The sequence below is a fragment of the Cyprinodon tularosa genome, unplaced genomic scaffold (genome assembly GCF_016077235.1).
Source record: "Cyprinodon tularosa strain WSP-4 unplaced genomic scaffold, ASM1607723v1 ctg336, whole genome shotgun sequence".
In the NCBI taxonomy this organism is placed as follows: domain Eukaryota; kingdom Metazoa; phylum Chordata; class Actinopteri; order Cyprinodontiformes; family Cyprinodontidae; genus Cyprinodon; species Cyprinodon tularosa.
The window spans coordinates 1234836-1252902 of NW_024039048.1; the positions used below are offsets into that span (position 1 = coordinate 1234836).

At 40.7% G+C, this 18067-nt stretch overlaps 3 protein-coding genes across 6 annotated transcripts in view; 1 reads left to right on the forward strand and 2 right to left on the reverse strand.

The window, feature by feature from the left end:
• uhrf1bp1l (UHRF1 binding protein 1-like) overlaps window positions 1-3282 on the reverse strand; it is a 36594-nt gene extending 33312 nt beyond the window's left edge. For all 3 annotated transcript variants that reach the window (XM_038294174.1, XM_038294173.1, XM_038294172.1), the window contains exon 1: window positions 2878-3282. In XM_038294174.1, coding sequence (XP_038150102.1) covers window positions 2878-2921 — 44 coding nt within the window. In that variant the 5' untranslated portion in view covers window positions 2922-3282. The remainder of the gene's footprint in view (window positions 1-2877) is intronic.
• A 2939-nt stretch (window positions 3283-6221) lies between these two features.
• Window positions 6222-10643, forward strand: ckap4 (cytoskeleton associated protein 4). Its single transcript, XM_038294214.1, has 2 exons — window positions 6222-6681; window positions 9061-10643. Exons 1-2 carry the CDS (start codon window positions 6361-6363, stop codon window positions 10345-10347), a joined length of 1608 nt encoding a protein of 535 aa, XP_038150142.1. The 5' UTR covers window positions 6222-6360; the 3' UTR covers window positions 10348-10643.
• Window positions 10644-12751: 2108 nt separating this feature from the next.
• LOC119789363 (IKBKB interacting protein) lies at window positions 12752-17980 on the reverse strand. Of its 2 annotated transcripts, XM_038294225.1 has the most exons (4): window positions 17587-17972; window positions 17393-17510; window positions 14133-14354; window positions 12752-13392 (listed from the first exon to the last, which is right to left on the reverse strand). In XM_038294225.1, the coding sequence occupies exons 1-4, from the start codon at window positions 17790-17792 to the stop codon at window positions 12826-12828; spliced, it is 1113 nt and encodes a 370-aa protein (XP_038150153.1). In that variant the 5' UTR covers window positions 17793-17972; the 3' UTR covers window positions 12752-12825. The 2 variants fall into 2 exon arrangements, with proteins under 2 accessions (XP_038150153.1, XP_038150152.1); XM_038294224.1 differs by lacking the exons at window positions 12752-13392; window positions 14133-14354 and adding an exon at window positions 14412-15581 and having other exon boundaries at window positions 17587-17980.
• Window positions 17981-18067: the final 87 nt, after the last annotated feature.

Below are 18067 nucleotides of genomic sequence, written 5' to 3' on the forward strand. Positions count from 1 at the left end.
GAAAGAAAGACTTTAGCTTCATCTCATCTGAGAGTCGAGTGGAGGAAAACTCCTGTGGGGGATCATCCTGAACAATCAACGTCAGGGTTATTACAATATGATGTTTAGATGTTTTAATGTATAACCTCCTGGGTCATACTTTACTACAGCACAGATGCTTGTGTTTTCTCCTGCTGTTTATGCATTGGTAAAGATCTGATTTCTACAAAGCTACAGAAAAATAATCAAACACCTAAGATAAGAAAATCAGGCAAGAAGAAAAAGGAGGGGATGGAAATAGAAAATAAAACTGAAGGATGCAATAGCAGAAAGGAAAATGTGGGCACAACCAAAGATGGAAAAAATAAATTACTCATTAATAATGAGAAGTACACTTAAGTTTTCATTTAGAGTGCAATCCTTTAGTGAAGGAAAATGCCTTCAGGGTTTTAAGAGCATTTGGAAGAAAAGCCAGCCCACAGCATCACAGTTCCTCCATCGTAGAACATAAGATGTCTACCTATTCATCCTTGTTGCTAAGAACTCAGTCTCATCTGACCAAAGCACACAATGTGAACAACCTAAGTACAGAACTGAAACAGGTAACCTGATTAGTCCATTATACACATAACTGTAATGAAATAATCATCAAGTGGAGCTTACAGATTTTAAACATGCCATCTGCTGAAATAACAAGCAGCTCAGAGCATTAATTAACAAAAAACTGTTACATGTAAAACATTCTTATGCAAAAATGCTCTGTCCAGGATGCCTCAAGTAAAAAAAAAACACTGATTAATTTTATTGGTAACATGTACAATAGTTACATCCCTTGTTGTGATAGGGAATTGTTTCTTGTAGGATTTTGGTTTCATTTAAAGGTTAATTTCTGAGACTTTAACAACAGATTTAACATAAAGTTGTAGTTTTTTTCTTTACTAGAGGTGAGGAGTACGCCGTCTGTGTAAAAGAATCTGGCTGGGAGCCAGATTACTGTGTCGATACACAAACCCGTATCTCTTTCGTAGACAAACACGATTTGTTTCAACTGTCCCCCAGGGGCCACCTGAAGACAACCGATGAAACGCTTATTGATTGACATCCAGAACAGGGAAGCTCGCTCTTGTCACCGCTCACACTATTGTTAAATACCAGAGAGACTGCAAAGATTGTAACGCCTCTCATGCTTCATTCCACAACAAACATTAGAACTATTAGAAAGAAACGATCTTCAGCACACCTCCAGAGCACGTACATCAGCTGCAGCGGTACAAACTGTCCCTGACTGATGCAGAAGAAGAAAAATGATGTCTCTGAATGTAGGTAACAATCAGTATCCTGAAGGTGCACCTCACAATCTGAAATAAATGAGGTAATGGTGCTTTGCCATTCTGACAGCAGCATTGTTGCCGTGACATCATCGTGCAGGGTGGGCTCAGGATTGGCTGCTCACAGAGGTCAGCTTCTGCCCTGTAACCGACCAATAAGGCGGCAGCTGAGATCAGACGAGCCCAAAAGCTTGATCACATCACTACTCCTGGACTCATTTCCTGCTAACGTTGCTGACGGCATGCACGGTCATGAGCGAAGACACTACATGACGACAGAAGAGGACATGTGCTGTGGCTTTAGCAATACAAAGGACAAACTAGTAGCCTTTGAGCTTTAATTAAAGAGTAAATATATGTGGGTTTTTTTCTTTTTTTTTTACACATACATTTAAATTCTGTTTCCTGATTGTTTCAAGGTTTTCCAGGAACCAAACAAGGAAGTACTGAAAGTCCCTTGAGAGACAGTGGAAAAAATAAATTATTCATATAAAGCTGTGTGGAGCTGAACGCTTCTCATAAGAGCAGGACATGGCATCTATAAATAACTGGTAAAGCCATTAGCTGCAGAGCAAGACTTGAAATTAATTCAGTTTTAGATATGAAGAAATGCAAGTTAAACTGATTTTTAAGTCTTAAAAATCATCATTTGTTTGGAAAATTATTTGTTTTGGAGAGATTCTACTTTTTTCAAAAACAGAAACATAAACACGATATTATTTCCTTGTGTTAAATTAGATAAAATGCATAATTTTTTTATTAAATTATTTTTCACATGGTATGCTGAATGTGGATCTGTTTCAGTCTCTACTTGAAAAAAAGAAGAAAAACCAAAGAGGTTTTTGAGTTGTTTTGCATTTAATTTGCAATACAGTCAATGACAGAGCCCTGGAAAAGACAGTGAGGGGATCTGATAAACATTTGCCTTCTTTAAGGATCTTTTTCAACCTTTTTTTGCACCCAAAGTTCTTAAGAATTTGCTTAATTATAACAAAATCTTACTTGCTTATAAAAAGGTTTAAAATTACAATAAATTAAGATTATTTTATTTCAGATTGTTTTAGTACTTCCACCCTCCTTTAGTTAATCTCTCTCTCGGTGTCACTTTTCACTTTGTTTATTTTTATGCCTTATAGTGATGCTTTTCATTTTATCAGATGAAACAGACTTAGAGAAGCTGTATAGTTTTTGTCTAACTGCTCTAAAACGTCCATAACATATTCAAATGAACCTTGACCCCGAATCCAACCGCGGTAAATTGATAAATGAAGAGTGTTGACAGAAGCTCAGTGGATATAAAGTGTCTGTAGATGGAAGCTGAGATTGTTTTTCACACGCAGCTGGTCGAACCTGCTTTAGCTAATGACGACAGCTAGCTAAAGATGCTAACCCATTAGCTGATTAATGACTCCTGTTCTGTGTAAAAAAACAAACTGCGATGTCTGACAAGCAAGTTGTGCCAAATAACTCCCGCATTTAGATAAATTTGTTTCATATAGAAGCAATTATATTCTGTTAAAAGCCAGTTTCTGCCTTCCTGGCAGCTTCTCTGTTGCTAACATCGACCAACCTGGAGAGATGCTTCAGGATCTGCTTCTTGATGAGCCCAGCCATGGTGGAGCTAATCCGATATTCCAGCTGTGAGCTTTCTGGCCAGCCTAACCGCTAGCTTTCCTCCGCTCGAGCTATAAACAAGCGGCTCAGTTTCTTCTCCCGGTGTCGCTCTTCATTTCGGCGCCTTTCCTTCGCTTTATTCATAGAAGGTTAAGGCCGCAGGGGTCCCGCGGAATGACATTTCCAGATATCCGAAAGGCAGCCCCGGTAAGCCGACAAAGCATTACTGAGATGAGCTACTTTCTGTTCTGATGGAACACGGGAACGGCCGCGGGTCTCTGCGGTATCCACAGCCCACCTGGTGGCAGGTCATCCGGGGATGTGCGTCTGGAGGCTGTCACAGCGCCCACCGGGCGGGCGGAGACATATGCTGCGTTCAGGATCCGCTCGGAAATAAAGCATCATCTCGCAGATTATTTTTTGTTGTTGCTTTTCTTTGTAGTGCGGCGCCTTGCACAAATTATAATTTCTAAAAACACAGAAATGATCTTTTATTTGACAGACAACCAGGGGCGGAGCTAGATGGGGGGCCATGGCCACCATTAGCCAATCACTGGCAACCCCTACCAATTTTCCTCACCTAATAATCAAGTGGAATATTCAAAACATTTTAATTTTTCATATAATATTTACTATTTTTTCATATATTCATAAGTAATTTATAACAAAAACACACATCAATATACCACTGATAAGTAAAGAAACCAGGTTATACTTTATATAACCTTCTTCCTTTTTTATCTTCATTCCACATTTTTTGCCATTTTTCAATTTCTTTCCTCTTAATAAATGATTTTCCTTCCCCTTTCCCTAAAGGAATTGTAATTGTTATTGCCTCCTCTAAAGCCCTTTTTGCTAAATCAATGCCACTCCTGTATAATCTAAATAAACTGCTGAATTTCTAATACTAAATCTTTCCTATTATTTCCTTCTCCCTGAATACTTTCTAAAACTGCGTTGGAATCCGTGCATACCACCATACCCTGTCTGCTCTGACCTCCTCAACCCATACAAAGTACAAAACAAGTCAAAAGTCAGTATTCATTTTCCTGTTGGAACAGTGTAGATTCACCCTAAAGTTCTGGTGCCTCTCCATTTTTGGCCACCCCTCAGTGGTCACTGGTTATTGCCCAGCCACCCGTATTAAAATTTTCTGGCTACACCTCTGCAGACAACCATGTCCACGGCCCAGGTGGGGGAAGCTGTCAAAATGTATATTTTAACTGAAATGCTTTTTGTTCACATTACCCCTAAACACACCATCTTAATAATGAAACATGGTAATGGCAGCATCATGGTGATGGGATGCATTCAGTAACAAAAAACAGAATTCATTCTTTATTGAAAGCCTGTTAGAGGCTACAGAGGACCAAAGACTTGAGGGGAGGTTAACATTTAACAGGACAATGACCTTCTGTATATACGCAGAGCTACAATGGATTAGTTTAAGTCAAAACATATAATTTGTCAAAGTCCCGGTCTAGATGGATAGAGAACCTATGTCAAGATTTAAAAATAATACTCTCTACATAACTAGCTCGATTGAACATTAGACATTTTAACTTAAATGTACAAATCTAGCTTCAAAGAAACATTAATCTTCTGTTTATTTCCCGACAGCTTTTCCCCCTTTCAATTACATTCTGTTTTAATGCATGTTTACCACAAAACATCTGTTAGGATATAATAAATAAACTAACACAGCTCAAATCTATTAACATATAATCCAATTAACAGCATCTTAAATCAAATGCAACTCAGTCTTAAAAACTCAACTTTTTTACATTCAAACTGCACGATTCAGTTAAAGAAAAATACTACTCAACTGGTACATTACATACTGCTTCTCAGATGTGACTAAATAATAAAAGAGGCGGCTTATAAAGAAGGTATGTGACAATGAACTGATTAATATTTGTTTTTAGGGTTTCTTTTTTCTAGAAATAGGAGCTAAAAATTATAAATGGGAAAAAAATATTATATGACAAATGCAGCATTGAACTAACAATTAAAGTAATGTCCAAATCTGTAATATAAATAGTTGCAAACATAACAGAGAACACGTCTAGCTTAGATTTAAACGCTCAGCTAGTGCCACCTGGTGGTGAGAGGTATGCAATAATACCACAATGATTCAGAAAGTTAAACGTATTTACTGACAAGTGACAATACATGGCTTTTAAAAATCCTACTCAGATCTGAGATTATGAGATTATCAGATTATGAGATTAAAGTCAGAATTCTGAAAAAAGTGAGAATTCTGAGATTAAAGTCTGAATTCTGAGATCAAAGTCTGAATTCTAAGATCAAAGTCAGAATTCTGACTTATTCTGAAATTTAAGTCAGAATTCTGAGAAAAAATTCTGAATTCTGAGATTAAAGTCTGAATTCTGAGAAAAAAGTCTGACTTCTGAGATTAAAGTCTGAATTCTGAAAAAAAAAGTCTGAATTCTGACATTACAGTCAGAATTCTGAGATTAAAGTCAGAACTTTTTTCCACATATTAAACTGAAATAATAATAAAAAAAATCTGTTAACTTTTTTATTTTTTCTGTGGCCCTAATCCTCTTCCATGCACAACTCCTCCTTCATCTTTGTCAGTGAAGCTGAGTGCTTCCACATCTCCTCCTTCATGGTGCTCATCTACTTCAAGATCCAAAATTGGTTGATTAGTCTAAATTCTGAGATTAAAGTCACAATTCTGAGATTAAAGTCAGACTTTTTCCCCCCATAATAAACTGAAATAATCAGTTAGGCCCTAATCTTCGTCCATAACACTGAAACCATCGCAGGCATTGAGTTTGAACCACTTTATCCGATGACTTTGTGAGTTTTCAGACATGCATATTTCAGAGGAGTCATATAATTATGGATGTGGCTGCCTGCAGACCACAGCTGCCACGTATGAAAGGAGGAGCATGTTGGAGGAAAGCAGGGAGCTCCTCCCTGCGTTGAAGCAAGTTTACATCAGGCATGCATCATCATGTAGAAATATATACATGCATAAAACAGGCCATTTATTGGGGTTGTTTGATGAGTGGTTGGTTTCTGGAATCAAATGTGCAACTTTAATATCGGAAAGTTTTAACATGACTATAGAAGTTGATAAGTTCCAGAAGGCTTTCCTCCCTATTTATTTAGGAGAAAATCCTGCAAATATAATGTCTAACTGGGATGTTTTTAAAACGACACAAACCTTTTATTGTTTTTAGTAGTTTTGTAGGTTTTTATTAAACTCCTGGAGGGTCTGTTTTACGGACAGCCCCCATCCGCATACTTGGATGCAAAAAAAAAAAGCCCCGTGGAAAGACACGACGCGCTCCCTGATACGCTGCTGCTCCCGCAAGAGGGGCTGAACTGGGAGCCCACTCCATCCACGACAGCACAACCAGATCTCCTTCCTCACACATTCATTCCGGACCGAGTCTCCGCTGGAAACATGACCACAAAAAACCGATCAAAGAACAGCGAGAAGAGCGCAGCGTCCAGCCAGGACGATGCGCCCAAGAAAAGCCAGAAAAGTAGCGGTGCCACCAACGGGGTGAGTGGCCCCGAGGGGCCGCAGGGGCCCCGCTCAGGTAGCTGTCTCGGGCTTATTGTAACCACGGTATTTTATATCGCTATGATAGGGGCTGCTGGGTTTGCAGCTTTTTATTTACAACAAGTGGTGGAGGAAGTCCGACAGATTCATGCAAAGCACGAGGAGAGCGCGCGACGAAGCGGAGAGATGGGCACCAAAATGGAGAGCTTCGTTCAACAGGTGAGCAAAAAACAAAACAAAACATGAGAATCAATGAAAACTGGATTTGAACGAGGGATTTGATTTCTCCTTGTTTAAGAGATTTAAGTTTGGATAAAAATAATACTGTAATTATTAGTAGCCTATAACTTCTTTGCTGTAATGATTTCTAATCAGCTACTGATGATATATCTGGACACTTATTATGATAAGAGTCACAGTGACAAAAACCCAGTGTGAACTTCAACCAAAAGCATGACTTATAAACTTTATTATAGCTATAAATAAAAATAAACTTTTATTCTTAAATTATCAAAAAGTGTGGACACTTGTTTTAGAACCACTTTTCATTAACAGTTGCGGGTCTTTTAGGACAGGCATCCCCAACCTCGGCCCTCGAGGCCCGCTTTCCTTGCTTCAGCACAGCTGATTTTAATTGAAAGCTGATTAACAGGCTTTCGGTCTACTGCAATCATTATAATCGGCTGTGCTGAAGCAGGGAAACCTCTAAAACCTGCAGGACAAAAATCGAACATGAAAAAAAAGTAAAACAAACCAGAAACCATGGAAACTACAGGGGAAAACCATCACAACGAGGTAGGCACAGTAAGACGGACTTGGAGGAAGTTTGACGAGGAACCAGCACTGAAGGACTGCACAAGGAGAGTATTTATGACTAACTGAACAAAGAGAGGACTAATGGGCTGATTGGGAGCAGGTGTGAAGGGAGCAGTCTAAGGATCTAGGGAAAAAGGAGACCAACACAAGAGGGCAACAAATAAAAACCTGAGAACTGAAATATTACCAGAAAGCACAACAAAATAAGCATTAAACCAATAAAATTGGAAAACATGGAGCAAAGTTAAACTGAATACTCAAAAGAAAACATAACAGAACAAAGACTGTGTCACCAAGGACACCCAAACTGATCGCGAGATGAGCGGGGACCCCCTAATTATATATATTGAATTAAATTGTGTTATATCAAACTGGTCCTATAGTCAGTCTTTTTACAGCTGGAGCAATGTAATGAAAGTAATTTTGCCCTTTGATAATTAAAATATTTCTGATTCCTGATTCATGGGACAGGTGTTGTGAATGAAACGGAGTCCAGCTTGAAAGAGCTCCTGTGTGTCTCTGAATGTGTGCATCTTCTGCCTCCATTTATCTGTTTACTATAGTGTTGAATTCATGTTAATGTGGATTTAAGACATTTCAATAAGTAGAAAAAATTGCCTGGGGGCATATAAAAAAAAAGTCTAATCACCCAAAACTTTGGCGACCCCCATGCAGCACCTCCGTTGACTCCCTAGGGATTGCGGACCCCCTGTTGAAGACCTCCGGACTATATAGACCATCTAAACTGCTATTGAAATAATATAACGGGGAACCAACATCAGTTAAATAATACTATTAATAAACATTGCTAGAATTACAGCTTTTATTCATTAATGTATAAAAAAAAACTGTTCAAAGAAACGTCATGAAGTCATATAAAAGATATGAAACGATTTTTAAAAAAGAAAAATGATAGGAAATTCCTCATTTGCAAATCAATTTCAACTTTCTTGTTTTGATGCTACTATGTAGAAAGGCAGTGATGGTTCACCTGATTTTAATTACAAAATGATTACACTTAGTACGGTATAAGGAAATAAAATGTAACAAAAAATATTTACATAAACTAAAATAGCCCACAGGATGTCAGTTAAATATCTCTGAAGGAAATCATTCTGATTAATTACTCACTTCTTGGTACAGATTTTTCTTGAGTCATTTTTAAAAAGGGGGAAAAGACAATCTTTACCACCAACATCAACAATGCATAAAATAAAATAAGAATTGAAACAGCTGGAACTGAGAAAAAAGGCTGCCCCAGACATGACGGTTCCACCACCGTACTTCAAAGCTGGAGTCACTGAAGGAAGGAAGCCTTTTCTGCCCTAATATCATAAATGTAAACCATGTAAATCCTTTGCTGCAGTTTAACCAGAACTGTGAGCAAACGATCAGAGGAGACCAGGTTGGAGCTTTTCAGCAGAAACTTAATGGAAAATTAGCTCATACTCTCTGTGAAGCACTTTTTTTTTAGGTTTTAGGGCACTAGTGGCTCATTTTTTCCAACAGTTGGCTGACAGGAAACGGGGTATAAGAGAGAGGGAGAGACATGCGGGAAAGGACCACAGGCCTGATTCGAACCTGGGTCGCCCTCGTCGAGGACTAAGGCCTCCGTACATGGGTCATGCGCACTAACCACCACCTGCATGCCCTAAAATGAGATTTAACATACAAAGAAAACTCTTTCCTGCCTGAAAATATGTTTTTATTGAGCAAATTATGGGTGAGATGTTGCAATCAAAATTTGATATTATAATGTGGATTTTTTCATGTCTCATCAAGGTGGAGTCTCTCCGAAGCAATGTGGACGGGCTGGAGTCATCACTGGGCATCACACGGGTGGAGCTGGAGGCGGCGGTGAGCCGCATGAAGAGGGGCGAGTTGGAGACCAGGAGGGTAGAGGAGGCGCTCCAGAAGCTCCAGAATGATCTCATCAGGGATCTGTCGGAGGGAATCAGGGAAGTCAAGGAGGCTCGAGAGAAGGACTTCTCCTCTCTAGAGACGACCGTGGAAGAGCGCCTGGCTGAGGTGAGCCAGTCCATCTCCGCCAGCATGGCTGAGTTTGCAGAGGGTCAGGGAGAAGCCCAGCGGCAGCTCGCCGACCTCAAAGCCCGTCTGAGCGACACAGCAGACCCCACGCTTGTCAAACAGGAGCTCTCCGCCATCGTTGAGGTTGTAGCTGAAATTAAAACAGCCAAAGAAGCAGCAGACGATACTACCAATTCCCTCAGAATGCAGATAAGTTCTGTGAGAGAAGAGCTTCAGACACGCAACAAGGAGGTCACCTCTCTGTCTCAGGAGCTTGAATCTGTGAGGTCGGTGGTGCAAGAGACCGCCGGGAGCCTGAGGGAGTCTCTATCTGCAGCGGAGACTGGAGTTCAAGGCCTGGGGGAGCAAACTGTGAACCTGCAAAGCAGCTTGGAGCAGGTCACCGATGCTGTCCGCGCTGTTGAGGAGCGAGCAAATGCAGCAGCAGCTCAGGCCCTGAGAAGAGCTGATGATCTGGAGACCAGGGTTAAACTGTCAGAGGAAAACAGTGATACGCTGTCTGCATCACTGTCAGACCTCAGCAGTAAGGTGGAAGGGCTGCTCGCCAAATACGACGGGCATGAAAGCAGGTTATCTGCACAGGGGGAGGCAGTGGAGAGAGTAAAAAATGATCTAAAACAAGAGCTGAAGGATTTAGAAAGCCGTATGGAGAAGCTTCTGTCCAACATAGGTCTGAGTGGAGAGGAAACTAAGCTAGCTTCAGAGGGCTCCACTCCTCTGCAGGTGGAGCTGGAGAGCTTAAGAACAGCAGTTGAAGAAGTGAGGAGCGAAGTAGCAACGTTAGAAAGCCACGATCTTGCCATTCGCACTCTAGAGAAGGCGTTGCAGGAGACCAAGCAGGAAGTCGATGGTTTAACAGGAGCTAAGCAAGATGAAGGACAAAGCAGCCTGGAGGAGCTGCAGAACAAATTAGCTGCTTTCGTTGAAGCCCAGAACCAGTTAACAGCAAAGAACACAGGTTTGGATGAGCAGCTGGAGGAGCTGGAGAAGAGACTGACTGTATTGGAGGACAGAATATAGATCACCTGTAACACAATGAGGCGTTCACTGCCTTTCAGGAAGAGAGAAAAACACCAAAGACTATCATGTAATGTCACACCACAATGCCTGAACAGGAGACAAAAGCTCCACAGTAGAATTTTAAGATGTAATTTCAAAAAGGTGGCATGGATGTCTTGATGCTGTAAGTCTTGTTAGAACAAAAATAATAAGGGGAAACAAAGCAAAAAAGAACTGCTGATCTGTGAAGTTCAAACCTACATTCTGCACTGTAGTTTCATTCTCTGATGTTTGTGTTCTTAGTTTTTTATTTTTTTTTTATTTTTACAAAAAAAACCTCCAGTTGCAAAAGGAAGACATTAAGCACTCCTTTGTTTACTTACGTTTTTCACTTGTTAGATTTTTTTTTAAAGAATAAAAACACCTTTTGTTCCAAAGCTGTGAGTTTTTCTTTTTAATGACCGAAATTTGTGATAAAATTATTTTGTTTAGCACCTTGTTATTACGCAATGCGAAACAAGGTGCATTTTGGGACAGCAAATACGTTAAGAGAAGCACAGATAACCAGTGTTTTAAATCCTTTAAGACAAAAATATTTCACCCAAATTTGAATATTTATGTAATTTTATACCAAATGAAATTCCCATTTAGTTTTTTTTTTTTAAGATTATTGTAACAAAAACCTTTTAACTAAACCTCATATGATGTATATTCAGGTGTAAAATAAAGATTATTAATTGTAAATACACTGTCATCAGGTTAAGTATTTATTTTAATAAAATATACTTATGGTACTTAAAATAATAAATGTATTTATATCAGATAAAGTTCACTGTTTTAACTACGTAAAGGTATCCTTCATTATAATGCAATTTAAACAAACTATGTATTTGGAATAAATACACTCATTGGTAGTAATTTTGAGTAACTACTTTAATCATTTTATAAAAAATAAACATGGAAGTTAAGTATTTTAAATACATAAGCTGTATCAAACTAATGAATAAGCATCATGTGAGGTTTATTTAAAAGATTTGTGTTAAATTTATGCGAAAAAAAGTAAGTGGGAATTTGTAATGTAATAAAATTACACAAATCGTAACCTTTGGGAGGCCATAGGTTACCATGGAGCTAGCAGCATCATGCTGTGGGATGCTTCTTCTTAGGAGGTTGGAAGTCATTCCAAGATGAATGAACCTATGGAAGCGTTTCAGAAACCTGACGTCATGACGATTCTGCACTACATATGGGCGGTATCTTTTACGCGTGTGGGAACAGAGTAGGTACTATATGGCCGTCTGTGACGTCAGCTGCAAGGCATCTATTAGAGGCTGCAATACAAGAGACTGGAATGGAAATTTATGACCCTTATTATACAGCCAGATCCAACAATATTCACATCTTAAAGTTGGTCCAGTCAAAACTTTAGCCTCAGATTAAATACAGGCATAAAAAAGAGCAGCGTGAATCTGGTAGAGACGTACAGGAAAAGACCTGCAGCTGTCATTGCACAGTGAGCTGATTCTACTAAGCACCGGCTGAGGAGGTGGAATACAAATGCATGCCACACTTTTCAGATACTTATACTAAAAACCCTCTCCTGATACTTTAAGCATGCTATATGCTCGTCAATCATATGAACCCCTCCCTATGTGAAAAACATCAAGGGGAGAGAATGCTTTCATCAATGGACGGTGGATAAATAAGGAACACTTAAACATCGGACTGATTTTATTTGCCATTTATATTAATCTGAAATAAGTCGAGTAAATGAGCAGTTTCTTATTTTCCATCTAAGGTGTTTGGTGTCATGATCTTGGCACTGATGCATGGTCTGATCACTCATTTCACACACATGCTTAGCTCCGCCCAGTTCTGATTATCTGCTTATCGGTTTCACCTGCATTAACATCTATTTAACCAGCCTTCAGACCAGTCATCAGTACCAGATTATTTCGAGCCTGGAACTTTTACCTGACTCCATCTTGGATTCTCCTTCAGTGCCTCACTGGATCTCTGACCTCGTGGCTCTGACAACCGACCGTGTCTCAAACACTGGCTTTGGCTTCGCCCTCTTGATTATCCTGCCTACATCTGTCGGCTTGGTTCTGATCTCCTGCCTTTCCTCTGATACAACGGTATCTGGGACTCGCTGTGCGGTAACCATTACGCCATGTTCACAGCCAACCCCCCGGGAACAATACACTACCTCTGGACTCAGACTGATCTATAAGACCAGAGGTTCCTCCCATAGACGCCGTCCATCCAATTTTGTTGTTAATAAAACATTCTGAGAAATCTAAATGTGTTGTCTGCCTCAAATCCCTGGATCCTTCTGTTCTGAGCCCTGATATGATTGTTTCCCTGTAGGAAAAAATCTGATTCAGTAAAACTTGGTGTTAAAAACATGATAGAAAATTACAGATTTTTTTTTCTTCAATTCTAATCTTTATTGCAGTAGTTTGACAGGTGATCACAGAGTAGTGAAGGTAACGTTCATCAGTTTAGGTTAGGCATCTCTCCAGTGTCTGATATGTCAGCCATCTGACTAACCTGTTTAGTTGTAACACTTAAATCTCCCTCCACTGCAGTGAGGTTCGATAAAGTCTGCCGGAGCTCAGCGATCTCCCGCTCCCTCTCTAAGAGATCTTCTGCCAGTTGTCCAATCCTGAGAATCAGATCAGACACCTGAGGCTCAAACCCTTCAAAGTCTCTTTTAATGGAAGCAACCTTTGGTTTGAGGTCAGCGGCGAATGTGAGCGTCCTAATGAGGCGGGCCCGGCCGCTCTCTAGCTCCTGCAGACGCTCTGAGATCTGCTGGTCCGCGGCTGTGAGCGCAGGGATGTGCTTCCGGAGCTGCTCTATGGCCTTGGTGTTGCGTTCAGACGCAGATCTGAGATTGGAGATCCGGTCGACGCTGCTGGCCAGAACGTCACCGATGCGTTTGACCATGCCGCGCTCCACCTGATTGGTCTTATCCTCCAGCTCTCCAAGCTGAGTCAACATGGAGTCCAGCTCGGAACGCAGACCCTCCATCCGTCGCACATCCGTCCTGACAGAGGACACCTGCAGAAGCAGCACCAACATACACTTTAATGACAATTTACTGTATTTTACCAATCTTCATGCGCAACAGTGGAATAAGACTTAAAAAAATATGTAGAGCTGAATTGCTGACATTATACAAGCTTTGATTTAACAAGAACTTAATGCATTAGTTAAAACTCAGCATGGATATGTAGTTTAATCTCACCCAAGTTTTAACCTTTTGACAACAATTATTGCATTAAGATAAAACGATGCTTCATTGGAAGATGCTGGAACATTAGATTTGGACGAGCTAAATCACTTCTGGATTATTTTTAGGCTAACCACAAATAATCTCACTGGAAAAACGATCTAGAAATAAGTAAAGATTTCTCAAATTAACTGAATTTACCTTTAATTTAAATAGCTAAAATGAGATAGTTTGCCAGTAGAATGAGTATTTTTACTCTTAAAATAAGATAGTTAGATTATATGCACTTGAAATAAGACAATGCAATTGTGTTTTCTTATTTTAAATGTAAATTGTCTTGTTCCATTGGCAAAATGTCTCTTTTACCTCCTCAATCCAAGAACACATGCACTTATTTTAAGAAAAAATTACTTATCTAGATTGCGATTTTTTCCAGAAACAATTTTAGGCACAATTGATCATACGATAGGATTTTAATCAATTTTAGCCCAGATCTCCAATATTTAAACTAGACGTTAGAAATTCATGAATTACACAACTATAACAACAAGAGAACAAAGTAAAACACCTTATTGGTAAAGTCCTTTGTGATGGCGGAGGTACGATGTTCGATTTGCTCCACAGCGTCTCTCAACGATGTCAAGCTGCTATGAAGCTGCCCCTGTTTGTCGCTCAAACCAGAAGCCCATACCTTCAGCTGGACGATGTCCTGCTCCAGAGTCTGCAGGCGAGGGGCCAGGTTCCCCCGCTGGGCCCCGAGACCCTCCAGCTTCTGCTGAACGCTTTCACACTGAAATGGGAAACAAAGTTTACCCAAATCAAGAAAAATGCAAAGAGCGCATCTTTATTCTTTTAAAAAAGTTACTTTATTGAGTCAAATCAAAATAACAACGTTTCCTGTTTTCAGTGTTTGAAAATGTGACAATATCACCTATAACACGCGTAATACTGAGATCAAGAGCAGGGTAACATGCAGCACAGATGTGACTGCTGACATCTGTGATGCTATTTCTGAGGTAAAAATGTTTAAAAAAAAAAGCAAATGCAACACATGGTCTGACTAAAAAACTACAGAAAACATTCAGAAAAAGCCCTGGCAGCCCTGGTTCCCAAACACTCATTCAATAATGTCATTCTGAAGACGTTCAGATGCTTCGTTTAGCTCATTTTCCAGCCACGGCTCATCCTCGTCATCTTTCCATTCCTCATCCTCCAAAGTGTCTGTTTGGGTCTCCGCCCTGTTTCCCCTCAGAACCCTGGTGAGTTCACTGACTGCCTCTTTAACTACGGACAGCTCATTCTTCATCTTCAGAATGCTGTTTTGTGAGTGCAGTGTGTCCAGCTCCTGTCTGATCTCCAGGATCTCGTTCAGAGCTTTCAGCATGCTGTCTTCCGTCCCAAACACCTGCAGCGTTGCCTCCTCCAACCTCCTCTCTGCCCCGCTTAGATCGCTGCTCAGCTTCAGGATGGAGCCTACGGCCTCCTCCACCTGTGGAAGGTTCTCCTCACACTGCTGAGCCTTGGGGATGTAATCCTGGACCTGGGAGCTCAGCTCAGCTTCCCTCTTGGTGAGGCTGCTGATCTGCTCCTGCAGCTTATGGATCTGTTTGGTGTTCCAGTCCAGCTGATCTTGCGCCCGCTTGGCATCGTCCTCTTCTGTCCGCTCCAGAACCCGGGCGTTCCTCTTTGTGCTGTCCTCCAGCTCCTCCAGCCTTTTCGCCAGCGTCCGCGCCCTCTGCTCTGCCTCGTTTACCTGCTCCGTGGCGCCGGCATGGGCCTCCCTGGCCTCGGCCTTTAGGGCCACCAGGTCCGAGTTGATGGCCGCCAGCCTCTCCTGCCACGTCTCCGTCACGTTGAGGAAGTGGGCATTAACCGTCTGCAGGTCTCGGGAAGCGGCGTTCTCTTCGGCTTGCATTGCCATGATAACGCTGTGGAGACCGGAGATGTCCTGCTGGAGTCTGGTTGCCGTGGAAACCGTAGAGAGCGCCTCCTGAAGGTCATCCTCGGATGCAGCAAGCTACAGCCGCAACAAAAAAAGAGTAGCGCTGTTTCTGTGAAGCTCTTTGACTCTTTGTACAACAGAACGACACTGTTGGAGGTTCTCGTGAAAGTCTACGGCAAAGTTTTTATAAACAGCAGGACTCATGTTCTGTTTATTAACTAATGCACTAATAGTTCACATTTAAATGCTTTAAGAGCAGAGAAAGGTTAGCTTGTAGCTCAGTATGTTTAAATATCTTATTTTATAACTAGAAAAGAGAAAAGAAATTAATAAAAACAAAATGAAAAGTACGTACAGGATTTCTCTTGATTGTCAAACAAAATAAAAACAAAATTCAGTTCCTATGCATCCATATACCAACATTATATCAGATTTAAAGACTCACTTTACATTTAGTTATCTCATGATTTAATTCTTTTTATATAGCAGCTTCAAAATAATATTTCAAACTAACTAATTGACCTTAGGAGAGGTGGCCCCGACCATAAGTAAACAGAGCAGCTGCTTTAGACCTGCACATCACCAGGGGGCTTATAAAACTGCTAAAACTAAAACAGCTTGGTTATTAAATGGACCTGAAAAATATCAATAGTAATCATTACTAGTAGTAAAGGCTGATTTATACTTCGAAACTAGGTCGTCTGCGTAGGTGTTGCAGTGAACAAAAAGACGTCCCCGCCCCCTCCGCAGACACTCTGCTGCACCTCTCCCAAATTGTAGTTGACTGCAGACAGTGCCGCAGACAGGAGGCTGGCTTGTTCTGATTTTATAAACAGCAATTGCGGAAAACTACTCGTGAAGTTGGACCAAATAGAAGAGCGAGGTGCGTGAGAATCAACGCCTCGGCCGTATCTAGACCCACAGCTAGTTGATGATTCTCTTGCGTTGTGGCGTGGAATATAACATAGCGCAGACCATGCTTCAAAATTGAGCATAAAGTAAAAATGTCTGCGTCAAGCTCACTGCAACACACTGCTGAGGGGAATATAACCAGCCCTTAAGGGTTACTATATTTATTATGTATGTTAGCTTTTATCCTCAGATTCCCTTATAAATAATTTGGGAAATTTGGTTAAAAAAAAAAAAAAATGAAATGATTTTTCTCTGTAGTGTGTCTGGGCTCTCCCTTAGAGACAGGGTGAGGAGCTCAGTCATCCGGGTAGGACTCAGAGTAGAACCGCTGCTCCTCCACATCGAGAGGAACCAGTTGAGGTGGCTCGGGCATCTGATTAGGATGCCTCCTGGACGTCTCCCCGGTAAGGTGTTCCAGGCACGTCCCACCGGGAGGAGGCCCAGGGGGAGACCCAGGACACGCTAGAGGGAGTATGATTCTCGGCTGGCCGGGGAGCGCCTTGGGATTCCCCTGTAGGAACTGGCCAAAGTGGCTGGGGAGAGGGACGTCTGGGCCTCCCTACTGAAGCTGCTACCCCCACGACCCAACCCCGGATAAGCAGAAGAAGATGGATGGATGGATGAAAAAAAAAAAAAAAACTACAAAAGACTCTTCTGGTTTTTACATATAATCAAATTTTATTCGTTTTTTTTCCTTCTACATCAAATAAAAAAACTATTATTTACTTAAAATATCACATTAAATTTCCTATGTTAGCTATTTAAATTTTGTTTTTATTATTATTATTGTGAAAGGCTGGCGCCCTCTGCTGGCGTGGAGGTTCTAAACAGCTGGCATACCGCATGTCTACTACTGCGGCTCAAGTTGATTTTTTATCACAGTCAAAGTTGATAAATTAAAGAACATTTCACTAAATGTGTAATATTTTGACACAGCTGTTAATTAGCAGTGCTGCAGGAATGTGAGCACTAACCTTCTTGGAAACTTTAACCATCTCCTCCTCCATGAGCAACAGGCTGGAAGTTTTCCCGTGCAGAACTCTGTACTTCTCTTCGATTTGAGAAAACTTTTCATTCTGTTGCAGCACCACCCTGGATGATAGAGACACACTCAGCAAAGAAACAAAAAACAGAAAAGAGATTAAAACTATAACTGTCCCTAACTTACCAACTCAGAATTCCGCAAGCTACAAGCGACAGTAAACACATCAAACCTTTCACGTCTGAAGCTGAGGACTTTTTATTTGCTCCACTGTTCTCTGCTTCTTCCAACTTCGCTTTTTGCGCTTCATCCTTTCCGTTAGCAGTGGAATTATGCGAAGTTTCGTCGTTCTGTTTTAGAGTCTTCTTCCTCTGTTTAATTTCCGAAGGCATTTTAGCAGTTAGAGAATAAAAACCGAATTAAAGTATTTAAACTAGGCCTTGCTTTGGGGAAAATGCACTCAGTTATTTCAACGGGTGTAGAATAAAACGGGATATCGTTCTAAAAAACAAGTTCATAATGAAAAAAGTAAGACATGCACGTTAATAACAGCGGAGATTAGCAAAAAATACCGCTACAAAACTCCTACTGTTCCCCACTGGCAAAATGTTGCCTTCGCGGGCAATTAGTTATTTTATAACCAAAACAAAGATGGTTATATCAAAAC